The sequence below is a fragment of the Hemitrygon akajei genome, chromosome 10 (genome assembly GCF_048418815.1).
Source record: "Hemitrygon akajei chromosome 10, sHemAka1.3, whole genome shotgun sequence".
Taxonomy (NCBI): Eukaryota; Metazoa; Chordata; class Chondrichthyes; order Myliobatiformes; family Dasyatidae; genus Hemitrygon; species Hemitrygon akajei.
In genome coordinates, this window is record NC_133133.1 from 19,759,821 (window position 1) to 19,777,933 (window position 18,113).

Genomic DNA, 18,113 nt, shown 5'->3' on the forward strand with positions numbered 1-18,113 from the left:
TAATTTGATACTATCTTTTATTTCCTTAGTTATCCAAGGCTGGCTCTCCCCACACTTACTAATCTTACTTTTGACTGGAATATACTTCTGTTGAGCACTGTGAAAAATCTCTTTGAAATATTCCACTGTTCCTCAACTGTCCTACCAAATAGCCTGTGCTCCCAGTCCACATTAGTCAATTCCTCCCTTATTCAAGCATAATACACTAGTTTTAGATGTAACTATTTCATCCTCCATCTGAATGCGAAATTCAATCATATTATGAACAAGAGGATCCCTGACTATAAGATTGTTAATCTTACCTGTCTCATTGCACAGGACTAGATCTAAGATAGTATTTTCCCTTGTAGGTTCACTACAAGGAGGTGAGTATTAACTTCAAACTTTCTGCATAATCACTCAAAGAGTTGAACTGCACGTGCATGTAACAAGAGCTGTATAACTCGTCTCCTTCTACGTTAGGCCACAAACTTATGCTGAGGACCACTTCTGGAGGTCCAAAGCACCGACTTCTACAAAGAAGGGATCTGTATGCTCCACGACTGCTGGACTAAGTACAAACCCCATTCCCAGAAAAGTTGGGATATTTTCCAAAATGCAATAAAAACAAAAATCTGTGATATGTTAATTCGCCTGAACCCTTATTTAACTGACAAAAGTACAAAGAAAAGATTTTCAATAGTTTTACTGATCAACTTAATTGTATTTTGAAAATATACACAAATTTAGAATTTGATGGCTGCAACACACTCAACAAAAGTTGAGAGAGAGTTAAAATAAGATTGAAAAGTGCACAGAATATTCAAGTAACACCGGTTTGGAAGACTCCACATTAAGCAGGCTAATTAAGTAGCAGGTGAGGTATCATGACTGGGTATAAAAGTAGCGTCCATCAAAGGCTCAGTCTTTGCAAGCAAGGATGGGTCGTGGCTCACCCTTTTGTGCCAAAATTCATGACAGAATTGTTATTCAGTTCAAAAGGAACATTTCCCAACGCAAGATTGCAGAGAATTTAGGTCTTTCAACATCTAAGGTACATAATATTGTGAAAAGATTCAGAGAATTCAGAGACATCTCAGTGCGTAAAGGGCAAGGTCGGAAACCACTGTTGAATGCGCGTGATCTTTGAGCCCTCAGGTGGCACTGCCTAAGAAACCGTCATGCTACTGTGACAATTATAGCCACCTGGGCTCGGGAGTACTTCGGAAAACCATTGTCACTTAACACAGTCCATCGCTGCATCCAGAAACGCAACCTGAAACTGTGTTACGCAACGAGGAAGCCATACATCAACTCCATGCAGAAACGCCGGCGAGTTCTCTGGGCCCGAGCTCATCTCAGATGGACTGAAAGACTGTGGAACCGTGCGCTGTGGTCAGATGAGTCCACATTTCAGCTAGTTTTCGGAAAAAACGGGTGTCGAGTTCTCCGTGCCAAAGATGAAAACAACCATACTGATTGTTATCAGCGAAAGGTGCAAAAGCCAGCATCTGTGATGGTATAGGGGTGCATCAGTACCCACGGCATGGGTGAGTTGCATGTATGTGAAGGTACCATTGACTCTGAGGCATATATTAGGATTTTAGAGAGGCATATGTTGCCATCAAGGCAATGTCTCCTCCCAGGACGTCCATGCTTATTTCAGCAGGATAATGCCAGACCACATTCTGCATGGGCTACCACAGTGTGGCTTTGTAGACACAGAGTGCATGTGCTTGACTGGCCTGCTGCCAGTCCAGATCTATCTCCTATTGAAAATGTATGGCGCATCATGAAGAGGAGAATCAGACAATGGAGACCACGGACTGTGGAGCAGCTAAGTCTTATATCAAGCAAAAATGGACAAAATTTCCAATTGCAAACCTACTACAATTAGTATCCTCAGTTCCAAAATGATTAACAAGTGTTATTAAAAGGAAAGGTGATGTAACACAATGGTAAACATGCCTCTGTCCCAACTTTTGTTGAGTGTGTTGCAGCTATCAAATTCTAAATTTGTGTATATTTACAAAATACAATTAAGTTGGTCAGTAAAACTATTGAAAATCTTTTCTTTGTACTTTTGTCAGTTAAATAAAGATTCACGTGAATTAACATATCACAGATTTTTATTTTTATTGCATTTTGGAAAATATCCCAACTTTTCTGGAAATGGGGTTTGTATATAAATGTAGAAGGGGACTATGTTGAAAAATAAATGTGCTAGGTTTTCTAAAAGTGACTCCTTCTACCTAGGCCACAAACTTATCAATCATAGACTCTTTCTATGGCAGAGACCAAAAGTAAATACCATATTTTAAATACAGCCTAATTTTCCCCATGCTTTTGTTTGCATCCCTGCTTAAATAAAGACATGACATTAGCCACTCTCCAGTCTTCCAGCACTCCATCCATCACTAATGACAATCCATATATCCAAATGCTGCCATAATTTCTTCTAACTTCCCACAACATTCTTGGTATTATTTGATCAGGCCCTACACATTTATCTACTTTCATACACTATGATATCCAGTACCACTTCTGCTGCGATGTGGACAATCCCCAAGATGTTCCCCTTAACTATCTCAAGTTCTGAAGTCTTCATGTGGTCATCCATGGTCAAAGACAAGAGGAGAAATACTCATCGAGTACCTCACCCACCTCATGGGCTCCACACAAAGATGGCCACTTTGGCCCTATCTTTTCTCTAGTTATTCTTTTTCCCTTAATATACTTAGAAAATGTATTTGGAATCTCCTTTATGCCCCTTTTTGCCCTTCTGATTTCCTTTTTGAGTATATTCTGGCATTCTCTATACCCCTCCCAGAATTCACCTGTACCTGACTCATGCCTTTGTTTTTCTGACCAGAATCTCAATACCCGTTACCATCTTGGGCTCCTTACTCCTACCAGCTTTGCCCCTCACTTTAACAGGAACACTCAGATCTTAAATTCTTGATATCTCACTGTGACAGGGAGCAGTTGGTAAATGCACACATGTGCATTCACACACAAACACTGCCTTGTCATTCTGCTGCTGTTGCATTTCAATGACTTCCTTGGTATATTCTCATTATGGGTTTTAAACCAAGCTGATACGATTGCGTTGACTTTATGGAACCTTTCCTACCATACACAGTGGAATATTGCATTTCTTTAGCAATGGAGATATGTAAATATGTATATGTTGTTTACATACCGCATTTAACGCAGATATTTCTGTTTATTTAGCAATATAATTGTAACTACATTGAAAGGTGCATCATATTTTGTTGGTAATTAAAGATGATATGTCGTAGTACCTAAACTAAAAGGAGCTCTTCACCCTCAGTAGGGGAGAGGGATGGGGGTTGCCAGGGGCTTACACTGGACAAGAATATTACAGAGCTATTATTGTTTTCTGGTAGTTACCTTTTTGTAAATATTAGCAGTTTACTTTTCACTATTTTCACTGATTTTGACGCACCGAATAAACACCCTTGTACTAAAGTTCTTAGCGACTCCAGCCATTCTTCCTTTGGTCATAAACCACGTATCTAACACCCACTTTGCCTGCAAACTACTGCTCTAATCAACTGCCAGTTCCTGTCTAATAACATCAAAAATTGCTTTGCCCCAATTACAAAAAGTATAACACTGACCAGGTCTGTTCCTTTCCATAAGTAATTTAAAACTAAGAGAACTCTGGTCATTAGCCTCAAAGTACACCCCCACTGATATCTGTCATCATCCTGCCCTGTTACCCAAGAGCAGACTGAGCTTCCCCTTTCAAATTGGGTCCTCCATGTATTGTCCAAGGAAACTTGCCTGAAAATACAAATTCTACCCCACCTAAGCTCCTAGCACTATGGCAGGCCAGTTTATATTAGGAAGGTTAAAATTACATGGAATATAGAATAATATAGCACATGAACAGGCCCTTTGGTGCAGTCACCTACTGTGACAAGCCTATTCACCTTGCAATTTTCTACAATTTCCCTGCATATTTGCATCTTTAATTCTCATTGACTACAAGGTGTAATCTCAGCAAGGTGTCACCTCTTATTTCTCAGCTCCACCCATAAATGCTTACAGGAAATCCTTCAGTAATTTTATCTAAGACTACTGCTATGAGATCCTCCTCAATCAGAAATGCAATTCACTCTCCTCTTTCCTCTACCTCTATGCTGCTATAGCACCTATACCCTGAAACACTTAGGAGCCAGTCCTGACCATTCCTTAATTGAATTGAATCAACTTCATTATTTATATCCTTCAAATACATGAGTAAAGATCTTTATGCTACGTCTCTGTTCAAATGTGCAATAACAGTAATTTATAATAAATATTATGTACAACAGGATAGCCAATATAACATAAAAATACAGTTGCATCAGCATGAATTAAGCAGTCTGATGGCCTGGTGGAAGAAGCTGTCCTGGAGCCCATTCCTCTCCTATCCTACCCTACCCCCACCAATGACCCCTTCTCCTGTCGTCAACCCTCCTCTTCATGGACACCCCGCTCTGGTCTTCTGCCTGCTCTGGATCTCTTTATTGCTAATTGCCAACGGGACATCAACCGTCTCAACTTCACCACACCCTGTTCCAATTCCAACCTAACTCCTTCCGAACGCTCTGCTCTCCGCTCCCTCCGCACCAATCCCAACCTCACTATAAAACCTGCTGATAAGGGGGGAGCTGTTGATGTCTGGCGTACTTACCGCTACCTGGCCGAGGCACAGCGACAACTCTCTGATACCTCCTCTTATTTACCCCTTGATCATGACCCCACTAAGGAGCACCAGGCCATTGTCTCCTATACCATCACCAACCTTATCAGCTCTGGGGATCTCCCATCCACTGCCACCAACCTCATAGTTCCCACACCCCGCACTTCCCGTTTCTACCTCCTACCCAAGATCCACAAACCTGCCTGTCCAGCTAGACCCAATGTCTCAGCTTGCTCCTGCCCCACCAAACTCATTTCTGCATACCTTGACACTGTCTTATCCCCCCTTGTTCAATCTCTTCCCACCTATGTTCGTGACACTTCTCACGCTTTGAATTTTTTCAATGATTTTAAGTTCCCTGGCCCCCACTGCCTTATTTTCACCATGGACGTCCAGTCCCTATATACCTCCGTCCCCCACCCAGACGGTCTCGAAGCTCTTCGCTTCTTTTTGGATTCCAGACCTAAACAATCCCCCTCTACCACCACTCTTCTCCATCTAGCGGAATTAGTTCTTACTCTCAATATTTCTCCTTTGGCTCCTCCCACTTCCTCCAAAACAAGGGTGTAGCCATCGGCACCTGTATGGGTCCCAGTTATGACTGCCTTTTTGTTGGCTTTGTGGAACAGTCCATGTTCCAAGTCTATACGGGTATCCGTCCCCCTCTTTTCCTTCGCTACATCGACGACTGCATTGGTGCTGCCTCCTGCACGCAAGCTGAGCTCGTTGACTTCATTAACTTTGCTTCCAACTTTCACCCTGCCCTCAAATTTACCTGGTCCATTTCTGACACCTCCCTCCCCTTTCTTGATCTTTCTGTCTCCATCTCTGGAGACGGTTTATCTACTGATATCTACTATAAGCCTACAGACTCTCACAGGTACCTGGACTATTCCTCTTCCCACCCTGTCTCTTGCAAAAATGCTATCCCCTTCTCACAATTCCTCTGTCTCCACCACATCTGCTCTCAGGATGAGGCTTTTCATTCCAGGATGAAGGAGATGTCTTCCTTTTTTAGATAGATAGATAGATAGATAGATAGATACTTTATTCATCCCCATGGGGAAATTCAACTTTTTTTCCAATGTCCCATACACTTGTTGTAGCAAAACTAATTACGGTACATACAATACTTAACTCAGTAAAAAATATGATATGCATCTAAATCACTATCTCAAAAAGCATTAATAATAGCTTTTAAAAAGTTCTTAAGTCCTGGCGGTAGAATTGTAAAGCCTAATGGCATTGGGGAGTATTGACCCCTTCATCCTGTCTGAGGAGCATTGCATCGATAGTAACCTGTCGCTGAAACTGCTTCTCTGTCTCTGGATGGTGCTATGTAGAGGATGTTCAGAGTTATCCATAATTGACCGTAGCCTACTCAGCGCCCTTCGCTCAGCTACCGATGTTAAACTCTCCAGTACTTTGCCCACGACAGAGCCCGCCTTCCTTACCAGCTTATTAAGACGTGAGGCGTCCCTCTTCTTAATGTTTCCTCCCCAACACGCCACCACAAAGAAGAGGGCGCTCTCCACAACTGACCTATAGAACATCTTCAGCATCTCACTACAGACATTGAATGACGCCAACCTTCTTAGGAAAAGGGGCTTCCCTTCCTCCACCATCAACTCTGCTCTCAAACGCATCTCTCCCATTTCCTGCACATCTGCCCTCACCCTATCTGCCCACCACCCCACTCGGGATAGGGTTCCCCTTGTCCTCACCTACCACCCCACCAGCCTCCAGGTCCAACGTATAATTCTCCATAACTTCCGCCACCTCCAACGGGATCCCACCACCAAGCACACCTTCCCCCCCACCATTCTGCTTTCCGCAGGGATCGCTCCCTATGCGACTCCCTTGTCCACTCGTTTCCCCCCCCCCCCCCCCATCCCTTCCCACTGATCTTCCTCCTGGCACTTATCCTTGTAAGCCGAACAAGTGCTACACCTGCCCTTACACTTCTTCCCTCACCACCATTCAGGGCCCCCAGACAGTCCTTCAAGGTGAGGCGACACTTCACCTGTGAGTCGGCTGGTGTGGTATACTGCATCCGGTGCTCCCGGTGAGGCCTTTTATATATTGGTAAGACCCAACACAGACTGGGAGACCATTTTGCTGAACACCTACGCTCGGTCCACCAGAGAAAGCAGGATCTCCCAGTGGCCACACATTTTAATTCCACATCCCATTCCCATTCTGATATGTCTATCCATGGCCTCCTCTACAGTCAAAATGAATCCACATTCAGGTTGGAGGAACACCACCTTATATACCGGCTGGGTAGCCTTCAACCTGATGGCATGAACATTGACTTCTCTAACTTCCGTTAATGCCCCTCCTCCCCTTCTTACCCCATCCCTGACATATTTAGTTGTCTGCCTGTTCTCCATCTCCCTCTGGTGTTTCAGAAAATCCAATGTTCATGCACTGTCAGGAACTAGGAAGAATTATATTCTATTGTACCATTTAAAAGGGAAATCGAGAAGTTTTTAAAAGTAAAGAATGGTCATGTCCAAGGCAGACTGATTACCCCTATATGGCTGAATTTCTCCTGCATGGTAACAATTACTTGACTTGAAAATATATTGCCATCCCTTCATCATCATCATCACGGGATATAATTTGTGGAATTTCTCACCGAAATGTATTATGGGAAGGCATTAAAACTTAGCCTTGCCAACAATGCTCATATCATATCATGGAAAGAGAACAATTAAAAAAAAATGTCAATTACCTATCATTTAATTTCTTAGAAGTTTGAAAACTGATCAGCCTATAACCACCTCAATTCAATTAAATAAATCCTGATCTGTGTAATCCGTGCATAAAAATCTCAAGATCTTTCTGTACTTTCACTATATAGGTTTTCAACTGTTTCCAAATTCTAAATGGATACCTTTGTTCTCATTAAAGTCCAAATGCCACAATTTCTCCTGTTTGAAATTCAATAACACTTCTGTAATTTAGTAATTCATCCACACTGTTCTACAAATCTGCTTTAAAATCCATTTACTGTTTTAGAATTCACATTTTCTTTTCAATTAGTTATAAATTTTGTGGTATGTAGAAACTTAGAATATTGACTGATTCAACACTGATCTACTGAAAATAAAGAGCACAAGACCTGCGCCTTGAAGACTACCCCAACATTCAATATGATCACAACTGATCTGCCTCAGACCCCAGTCTCCTTCAGTGACATTTCCTGTGGCCTTCATTTCAACATATCTACTTTAAAAACCCGAGCGATCTAGCCCCTGCAACCTCCCCCACCAAAGATTAACTGGCAGAAGAAATTCCGACACATCTGAATTTTAACTTCTATGTCTCTTCATTTAAGACGTTCCCATTAGTGAAAACATCTGAATATCTACCCTGCCATGATCCTTATAATCCCATGTTTCAATACCATCATTCCCTCATTTCTCTAAACTCCGAAGAACACACCAAAATTCTTTAGTCAGTTGAGGCTGAACAATCCTCGCACCCCTGGAATTAGCAGAGTGAACTTCTTCTATTCTGTCTCCAATGCTAGAATATCATTTCTTAAACAAGGGGATCAAAGCTATACACGGTATTCTAGGTGCAGCCTCACTAACACACTGTGCAATTGTATTACCTTTGTTATCTCTAAACTCCAACGCCCTTGTAATCTAGGCCCACATACCATAGTTTTACTAAAATAATTTATTGTTTTACAAACAAGACTACCAGCCTCTGCACCCAGAACATAATTCTCCATAACTTCCGCCAACTCCAACAGGATCCCACCACCAAGAACATCTCCGTGCCCCCTCAACTTTCCGATTTCTGCAGGAATCCCTCCCTATTCGACTCTCTTGCCCATGCCTCCCTCCCGGTACTTATCCTTGCAAACAGAACAAGTGCCACACATGCCCCTCCATCTCCTTCCTCATGACCATTCAGGGCCCCAAGCAGTCCTTCCAGGTGAGGCAACACTTCACCTGCGAGCCTGTTGAGGTCATCTACTGTACTAGGGCAAAGACTATGGCGAGAAGTCAGGTGTGTGAGGTTGAGTGGGATCCGGGATCAGCCATGATGGAATGGCGGAGGAGATTCGATGGGCTGAATGGCCTAATTCTGCTCCTAGGTCTTATGGTCAATCTGGTGCTCCCGGTGTGGCCTCTTGTATATTGGTGAGACCTGACATAGATCAGGAGATTGCTTCGCCAAGCACCTTTGCTCTGCCCACCACAAAAAGCAGGACCTCTCAGTGGCCACCCATTTCAATTCTAATTCCCATTCCCACATATCAGTCCACGGCTTCTACTGTCACTCAAGCTGGAAGAGCAATACCTTGTATTCCGTATGGGTAACCTCCAACCTGATGGCATGAACATTGATTTCTCAAACTTCTGGTAATTGCAATCCCACCTCCCCTTCACCATATCTCCTTAACTGCCCATCACCTCCTTCTGGTGCTCCTCCCCCGCTTTCTTTACTTCCATGGGTTTCTGTTGTCTCTTATCAGATTTCCCCCTTCTCCAACCCTTTATCTTTTTCACTGATCGACTTCTGAGCTCTTTAGTCACCCCTTCCCCTCTCCTTGTTTCACCTATCACCTACTACCTTGTACATCCCCCCCCCCCATCTCAATCTGACTTCTCACCTCTTTTTTCAGTCCTGAAGAAGGGTTTTGTCCTGAAATATTGACTGTTTACTCTGTTCCAATGATCAGTGCAATACACACAAAATGGTGAAGGAACTCAGCAGGCCAGATGAGCTCCTCCAGCATTGTGTGCATTACACTGATCACTGATTTCCCAGTGTACAGTTGCAAGTAAACAATTGTGAACCTTTGCAGTTGCCTGGATTTCTGCATTAATTACTCAAAATGAGTTCTGATCATCCATTAATAGACAAATACAATCTATCTAAACTAATAACACACAAACAATTGTACTTCTCGTAAGTACTCTGTACACTATTCAAACAATCACAGTCTAAGTTCTAAAAAGTATGTGAACCTCTGGGGTAATGCCTTCTACTAAAGCTATTTGGAGTCAGGTGCTCTAATCTGTGAGATAAGATTGGAGGTATGGGTTGTAGAGGTGGCCTGCTCTATTAAAAAAAAAGACACATGGTCAGGTTACTGACAGAGCCTGCCCTTCAAGAAAGATCTGTGTATATGCACCATGCCTCAATCAAAAAAACTTTCAGAAAACATTAGAAGAACTGTGGATATGCATGAAACTGGAAAAGGCTATAAAAGTATTTCTAAAGACCTGAGTGTTCATCAGTCCACAGTTAATAGAAATTGTCTACAAAAGGAGGAAGTTTAGCACTGTTGCTACTCTCTCCAGGAGTGGGCATCTGGCAAAAAACACACAAGAGCACAACGTGCAGTGCTGAAGTAGGTGAAAAAGACCCCAAGGGTAACAGCAAAAGACCTGGCAAAAATCTCTGCTCATGTGTCCATTATAAGAAAAGCACTGAACAAGAATGGTGTTCATGGAAGGCCACTATGTAGGTAACCACTGCTCTCCAAAAATCACACATTGCTGCACAGCTCAGATTTGCAAAAGACCACCTGGGTGTTCCACAACACTTCTGGGACAATGTTCTGTGGACAGATGAAACAAAAGTTGAAACTTTCTGGCAGAAATGCACACCGCTATGTCTGGTGGAAAAAGGGCACTGCACACCAATATCAAAACCTTATTCCAACTGTATAGCATGGTGGAAGGAGCATCGTGGTTTGGGTCTGCTTTGCGGCCTCAGGGCCTGGATAGCTTGAAATTGTTGAGTGAACAATGAATTCAAAATTGTATCAAGACATTTTACAGGAGAATGTCAGGGTAGTGGTCCATCACCTTAAGTTTACTAGAAGCTGAATGATGCAACAAGACAAGGATCTGAAACAGAAGAGTAAATCAATAACAGAATGGTTTAAAAAGAAAATCTGTGCTTTGGATAGCCAAGTCAGAGTCCAGACCTTAACCCAATTGAGATGCTATGGCATGACCTGGAGAGGGCTGTTCATGCAAGGTATACCAGAAATATCGATGAACTGTAACAGCTTTATATGGAGTAATGGTCTAAAATTCCTCCTCACTGTTGAGCAAGCCCGATCAGCAGCTACAAGAAACATTTTTTGGGAGGTCATTGCTGCTAAAGGAGGTTTTACCCATTATTAAATACAAGGGTACACATTTTCCAGCCGGGACTGTGAATGATTAAACAATGTGTTCAATCATACGGAATTTAGTCTAACGCAAATTTATAATCACTGTTTTGTATCTCACCTTAAGATCACTAAATTGAATTAATGATGCTATAAAACTTTTAAAAACACTTTTTGCTGTTAACCAAATTTGGATCTTTACTAAACCTAGGATATAAATTGCATAAAACCATGTTGTATATACAACAATAATTCAACATATTTCAGGCAGACATTAGTGCTCTTATCCCAATCTTTCAAAAATATCAAAAGCCCCCAATATAGCAACCCCATATTCATCCACCATTTTACAACCACTACCAGAACCAAGCAAGTACCTGCTAAAGTCTGAAATATTCTGCATTACTTGCTCATGTTTTGTTGCATCACGGAAGAGATATTATCCTTAATCTCTGATAATTACAAAGTTATTCCCTTCCCCTGTACCATGTCCATCTTTCCTTTAGAGTTCATAACAAGAAATATTGATAAACTTGCAAATACCTCAGTAATAACTAGGCCATCTTTGAAATTTTCAGAGATGAACAATTATCTCCAGTCTAATCTGTCCTGTGCAAATTTACTCTTGGTTTAATTACTGTATATCTTTTATTTTCCCTTTACTTGTGGCATGTAAAACTATGACCTATTCACATTTCATTTCCTTTAAAATTATTAATACTATTTTTTACTTTCAACATGGTAGGTCATGTGTAACCAATCTTAAGAGTTTTTCAAGGAAGTTACCTGGAAAGTTGAAAGAAAGGCAGTGAACACTGTCTACATGGACTTTAGTAAGGCATTTGACAAGGTCTGGCATGGCAGGTTGGGTCAAGAATATTCAGTTACGCGGCATTCAGGATGAGGTAGTAAATTGGATTAGACATTGGCTTTGTGGGAGAAGCCAGAGGGTAGCTACCTTTTTGGCTGGAGGCCTGTGACTACTGAAGTGCCATAGGGTTCAGTGCTGGGCCCGTTGTTTGTCATCTACAGCAATGATCTGTATGATAGTGTGGTTTACTGGATCAGCATACTTGCAGATGACACCAAGATTGTGGTGCAGTAGACAGTGAGGAAGACCATCAGAACTTGCAGCAGGATCTGAACCAGCTGGAAAAATGGCAGATGGAATTTCGTGTTGCACTTCTGTAGGACCAAGCAGGATAGGTCTTACACAGTGAACAGTAGGGTACTGAGGAGTGCTGTAGAGCAAAGGTATCTGGGAATACAGATCCATAATTAATTGTAAGTGGCATCACAGGTAGATAGGCTCTTAAAACTTTTGGCACATTGACCTTCATAAATCAAAGTATTCAGTACAGGAGTCTGAATGTTATGCTGAAGTTGTACAAAACATTGGTGAGGCCTAATTTGGAGTGCAGTTTTGGTCACCTGCCTAAGGGAAAGATGTAAATACGGTTGAAAGAGTTTAGAGAAAATTTACAAGGACGTAGCCAGGACTGAAGGACCTGAGTTTTAAAGGAAGATGGACTAGGTTCGGAATTTCTTCCTTAGAATGTAGAAGGTTTGATACAGGTATTCAAAATTACGAAGGGTATTGATAGGGTAAATTGATAGGGTTTTCTACAGAGGTTGGGTGGGACTACACCTAGAGGTCATGGGTTAAAAGTTTAGGCGAACTTGGAAGGAAACTCCTTCACTCAGAGTCGCAAGAGTGTGTAATGGGCTGCCAGCACATATGATGCACGAGATCAATTTCAATGCTTAAGAGAATAGGTACGTGGATAGTAGAGATACAGAGAGTTATGGTCCCAGTATAGATTAATTGTAGTAACAGCTAAATGGTACGGCATAGACTAGATAGGTCAAAGTTCTTGCTTATGTGCTGTACTTTTCTATGACTATTTCTCCTTAGAATTTACTGCTTTAAAGACCTGGTGACTATCTGATTTTATCTTTTAACCAAGACCCTGGTTCTAGCCCAAATGAGACAAAAGGCTGATGAATCCCCTGGACTACACAGCCACACCTTTTAAAAGGCAAGGGCTCAGATCAAGATATAATTCATGTTTGGGTTATAGTATTTCAAAGTTCCCTAGGTTCTAGGCAAGTCAAAAAAACAGAAAGCCTGGAAATTCTATATACAGATGCTTAAAAAGCTTTTTCCAAAATAATACATTAAAGTAGTACCAACATAGTTACATGGAGTGAAGAAGAGCTAAGAGTTATGAGCCAAACAAAGGCAACAGGGACTAGCAGGGAGGATGCTATGGTCAGCAGGGATGAGTTCGGAGTGAACTGCCTGCTTCCTATCTTGTATTACTGTTGACCCAAAGGTTGCTGTGCAAGATAGTTCATGCTGGGGGGGGGGGTGGGGGGGGTGGGTAAGTATGAATCCATTTTTAAGCATGAATAATAAGGTTAAGCATGACAAATAAGGTTATGTCAAGCAAGTTATTGTAGGCTTACAAACAGTAACTTCAGAGATCAGCGTTGGGTATCAAGAGGACCAAATGTTTTACATCTAAGCTTGTACATGGAAAACAGATATATAGAAAGCTGTGAGAAGGATGGAATCCAAAAATAGAGACAGCTTGAAAATTAAAATGTTTACAATCATTATTTTATAGGAGGTGAAATTTGCTGTTTTGTAGCATAAAATCCACCCCCTCCCCCCCATTATATGGGTGAAAAGACAGCAGTGGAGTTGTACAGCAAGGAAACATGAGAAAATGTGCAGTTGCCCATTATGTTGGGAAAAAAATTAAAGAAGAATGGTCTTGGCCAAGCCAGCATGCAGGTAACAGCAAGTACCGGTAATCAAAAAAGCAAATTCTTCGTAGACATTGGTTGCAAGATGGAATGCAAAAGCAGGGAAGTCTTGTCAAGACCTCAGAGGTCTCTAGTAAGATGACATCTGGAATGCTACATAACATTTTAGTCTCCCTATTTTCAGATGTGTACACTTCCTTAAAAGTCCCACTACTGATATGCTTCACTCATTTGATTTCTTGGATAGAAGAATCAAGTTTTATGAAAATGACAAAAAAAGGGAGCTGAGGCTATTATTCAGATCAGCCATCATCCTATTGAATAGCAAAGGAGTCAACAGGCTCCTGTTCCATTTACGGCCTATCTCAATAGTACTGCTCTCTTCTGACCCAGTGCTGATGACAATGCACTCTTCTCAAACCACCCCTTCAGACACATGCATCCTTTCTTAATTTGGTGTCAATACCAATTTGCTTGTTCCAAGGAGCAGTTCTTGCCTTTTCTTCCTATGTTGCAGATCACACAGAATTGATGCTCTCCATCTTTGAGCCATTTGAAACCTTCCCTCACCTTGGCATCAGGTTGCAAAAAGACCACAGATCCTTCAAACCTATTTACAAAGGATGCTGCTTGCTCCCTTAGTAACAGAATAACACAAGTTACAAACTCCCTCTTCTCAACACTCTTACAGTCATTTACCAGTTTTATCCACAACAAGCCAATTCTGAAGCTGCATTGCCCTGAGATGTGAACCAAAAGATCTAGGTATGGAGAATATCACACAGCTTTGCTACACAGAATGGAAATAAATTAAAGCATTTCCCTTTAAAATTCTGTACACCAAACTATTTAACTGTAAAAAAAAATTAAAAATTATAAACGCAAAGTTTACTATGCAACAACATAGAGCTCAGTCTTCAGTATGCTTTCTAAAATGGTGGGGCAATGTTTAGATTACTAAGCTGGCAACCCAGAGGCCAGAGTTCAAATTGTGACATGGAGCTTATGGAATATAATTGGTACTGATAACCACAAAAACAATTTTGTCTAAAACTCATCTGGTTCACAGGTCCTTTGGGAATTAACTAGGCTGTCTTACCCAATCTGAACTCCAGCAAGGACAGGGTCAAGCCTGGCTGTGAAAGGAGGTGGGGTTGGGCATGGGCTAGCAACCCCATCCCACAAAACCCAGAGCTACAGAACCACCAACAGAAGGAACGAAGACCTCATCTCTGGGGGAGGAAGAACACACCAAGAAGATGAGCTATACCTGGTTCCTTAAACTTGAAGGAACTTCAGCAAAATATTGTCGCTGGCCTATGCTCCTGAAGGCTTGTAAGTATCTCCAGATGTACCAATGTGACAGACTTTTGAATGGCCAGGTAAGAAACTTAATTCAGCAGCTATCATGAACAGGCCATGGTGCCCAAAAACAAGCATTAAGGTGAAATACCATGAAGTACACATAGAAATCCTCCAGCACAATACAGGCCCTTCAGCCCACAATGCTGTGCCGAACATGTACTTACTTTAGAAATTACCTAGGGTTACCCATAGCCCTCTATTTTTCTGAGTTCCATGTACCTATCCAGGAGTCTCTTAAAAGACCCTATCATATTTGCCTCCACCACCATTGCCGGCAGCTCATTCCACACACTCACCACTCTCTGCATAAAAATCTCACTCCTGACATCTCCTCTGTACCTACTTCACTGTGTCCTCTCGTGTTAGCCATTTCAGCCCTGGGAAAAAGCCTCTGACTATCCACACGACCAATATCTCTGATTATTTTATACACTTCCATCGGGTCACCTCTCATCCTATGTCACTCCAAGGAGAAAAGGCCTTATAAGAGCAGAAAGTACCGATTCATCCACACAACCTGGAATTTTAATAGCTTGGGAACACATCAAGGAATAAAGAGAAATAAATTTTAATAGAATAGCACACGAGCCCAAATTAGATTATTAAGGATGTGGCAGTATCACTGTGACTGCACACTGACATCCAAGTATCCTCAGCAATTTTTGATATTTTAATGTCAAGATTTTAGTATTTTTCAATTATTAACTGCTGGCTCATTTACTCTCAACTGAGCTATTCCTGCACCTTTGGCATCAAATTTGCTATACTTCAAAAGTACTGAACATAAAGTCTTCGAACTTGTACCACAGTAGCATTACAAACAAATCCAGTTTGACTGGATGTATAAATAAGGCTAAAGATATCTTTAGACTAAAATCAAAGTATTTGCTGGTTTTTAAAAGTCTATATATTAAACTACATACACATCAGAATATGTACTTACATCTTTGGCCATGTTGATGATGGTTTTATTGCTGAATTTTGGATACTTGTGTTGCCAAAGCTATAACAAGCAAGATTCCACCTAAACAGCACCTAAAAATATTGAGAATTAAATAAATTTTAAGGTAAAGTTCTTGTACATATAAATTCTATAATGGATCAGAAAAGCAGTTAAGCATATTCTCATTTATTACAACATTTCAAAGATTAAACTTGCTGATTTGATTTGTCATGTATAAAGTTGAAGTGCACCCCTAAAGACTGTATTTTTCTCACTCGCAGATTGCTAATGTTTAGGCAACATTATCAAACACTAATACCAGTCATTGAAAAACAAACGTGACACTTCATACTAACAAAAACTTATCTTGGAATTTACTGCAAAAGATTACTGGGGCCTAGTACTCCAGAAGCAACTGGGTGAACTGCACAACGTAATCAACTGAAGCTCCCATCAGTTATATACTGCACTTAAATCTTCCGGTTGTGAAAGAAACAACATTAATCAAAATAAATACTAATAAAAACAAATGAGAATACATGAAGCCAAAATATTAAAAACTGGCTTTCATCAGACCACTCAGCAAAAAGGCCTGCCAGGCCTCATGGCCTACCTGCCCATGAATATGAAATGCAAATACTGTCACATTTAATAAACGTACGATTCCTTCCTGCTAAAGGTGAGTAAATTTCCACACATTATATCCATCGAGTTCCTACCGAGTAAAGAATAAGAAGCTTTAAATAGTATACTTTTTACTTTGCAGGCATGCTTGAGGGAAATCCCAACCTCCTACGAGAGCTTCTATCTTCAATATACTTATTGCACAAGGAGTTATTTAAATTAAAAAACTGCACGTTTCCAACAAAGTTCGAACGATTTTTAAAAAAGTTTTAGAAAAAAAATAACCTGCAATTTCTCCCCTTTCTTTTCCCTCACTAGCACCCCCCCGCCCGCAGATGCTGTTCATACCTACTGTAGCATTGCATTTGAAGGCATTTCAAAGTTTAAAAGCAGGTCTGAATTCGAGCATTCAAATAATTGTTTGTATTCACACAAGCACCCCCACACCTCCGCCCGCGCCCCCTCCCCCCAGTCACCGGGGAAAATTCCTCTGGCCATGCATTGGACCTCCCAACCAAGTCTCAAATCTGCAGCCTAGGCCTGAAGCCAGGGGTTCTCCTACTGTAAACAACCTAGATCAACTGTGCAGATCAGCAGTGGGATCCAACACCGACACTGAATGCTTGTGAACTGCAAACGGCCAGGAGCTTCCTCAGATGAGACAATTCTAGACCCTGACAACACCCCCCCCCCCCCCCCATATTTCATGATTGAAAGGAAATACAACAAACAAAAAGACTTCGGTCATTGTCACTCCTCTTTTGCAGGGATCCTGAAGGTAAAACTAGATCGGAAACTTAGAAGCGGTTAGTCCAAACCTAGATTAAGCCGATCGCAATTGCTTTAACTGCGAGGTATACCTTCTCATACATAAAATCTGTCGGCTCCACCAGCGGCGTATAAGTCAATGTTTTTTTTTCCGGGGGTGACGATGGGTGGGGATTAAAAATAAGAAATAAATTAAAAGAAATAAATATAAGAGCAATTAACAAGTAGAGTGAGTCGGCAGGGAAGGGGGTGAGGGGAATGAAGTTAACCGCCGTGGCTCCACACACACATCAGGGGGATGAATTTAAAAACAACTCGGCCCGATTACACTGTCATTGTGGTGGGGCGGGGGCTGTCTTTTTGTCAGTTTTCGGCGGTGTTGGTACAGGGAAGGAGCTGGGGGGTGTCCGGATCTCCGTGTTCCTGTGTTTCTGGCGGCTGGCTGGCTGACTGGCCTGCCTTTCCCCCCGCCCCACCTCCTGTTCCCGCTCGGCTCTGGGCCGCAGCGCCGCGCCAGTCAAAATGAAGCCGCTCACAGGGACTCGCGACTGTTTTCATCCTCAACCGATCTTGGCGGTGTCCGACTCCCGCCTCGCTCCCATTGGCTCCCCCCGTGGCACCGCCCCCGCCGCTTCCCCATTGGCTCTTCGCGGGCAGCCGCTTTCTCTCCATTCGCCCCCATCAAATCCTCGTAATCCCCTTTCCACCAATCCAAATCCAGATCATAAAACCCGTCGGCCAGGGACAGGGATGGATGTATCCATTGGCTAACTTTTGCAGAATGCGTTGTTTCCATTGGC

The 18,113-nt window shown here is 42.0% G+C and overlaps 1 protein-coding gene across 3 annotated transcripts in view; it reads right to left on the minus strand.

The window, feature by feature from the left end:
* Positions 1-17,885, minus strand: part of LOC140734206 (transcription factor Dp-1-like) — a 99,046-nt gene extending 81,161 nt beyond the window's left edge. Inside the window, exons 1-3 of one of the 3 annotated variants that reach the window (XM_073057877.1) lie at positions 17,406-17,885; positions 16,535-16,636; positions 15,922-16,013 (exon numbers count right to left, since the gene is read on the minus strand). In XM_073057877.1, coding sequence (XP_072913978.1) covers positions 15,922-15,933 — 12 coding nt within the window. In that variant the 5' untranslated portion in view covers positions 15,934-16,013; positions 16,535-16,636; positions 17,406-17,885. The remainder of the gene's footprint in view (positions 1-15,921; positions 16,014-16,534; positions 16,637-17,405) is intronic. The other 2 variants (XM_073057878.1, XM_073057876.1) reach the window with 2 other exon arrangements.
* Positions 17,886-18,113: the final 228 nt, after the last annotated feature.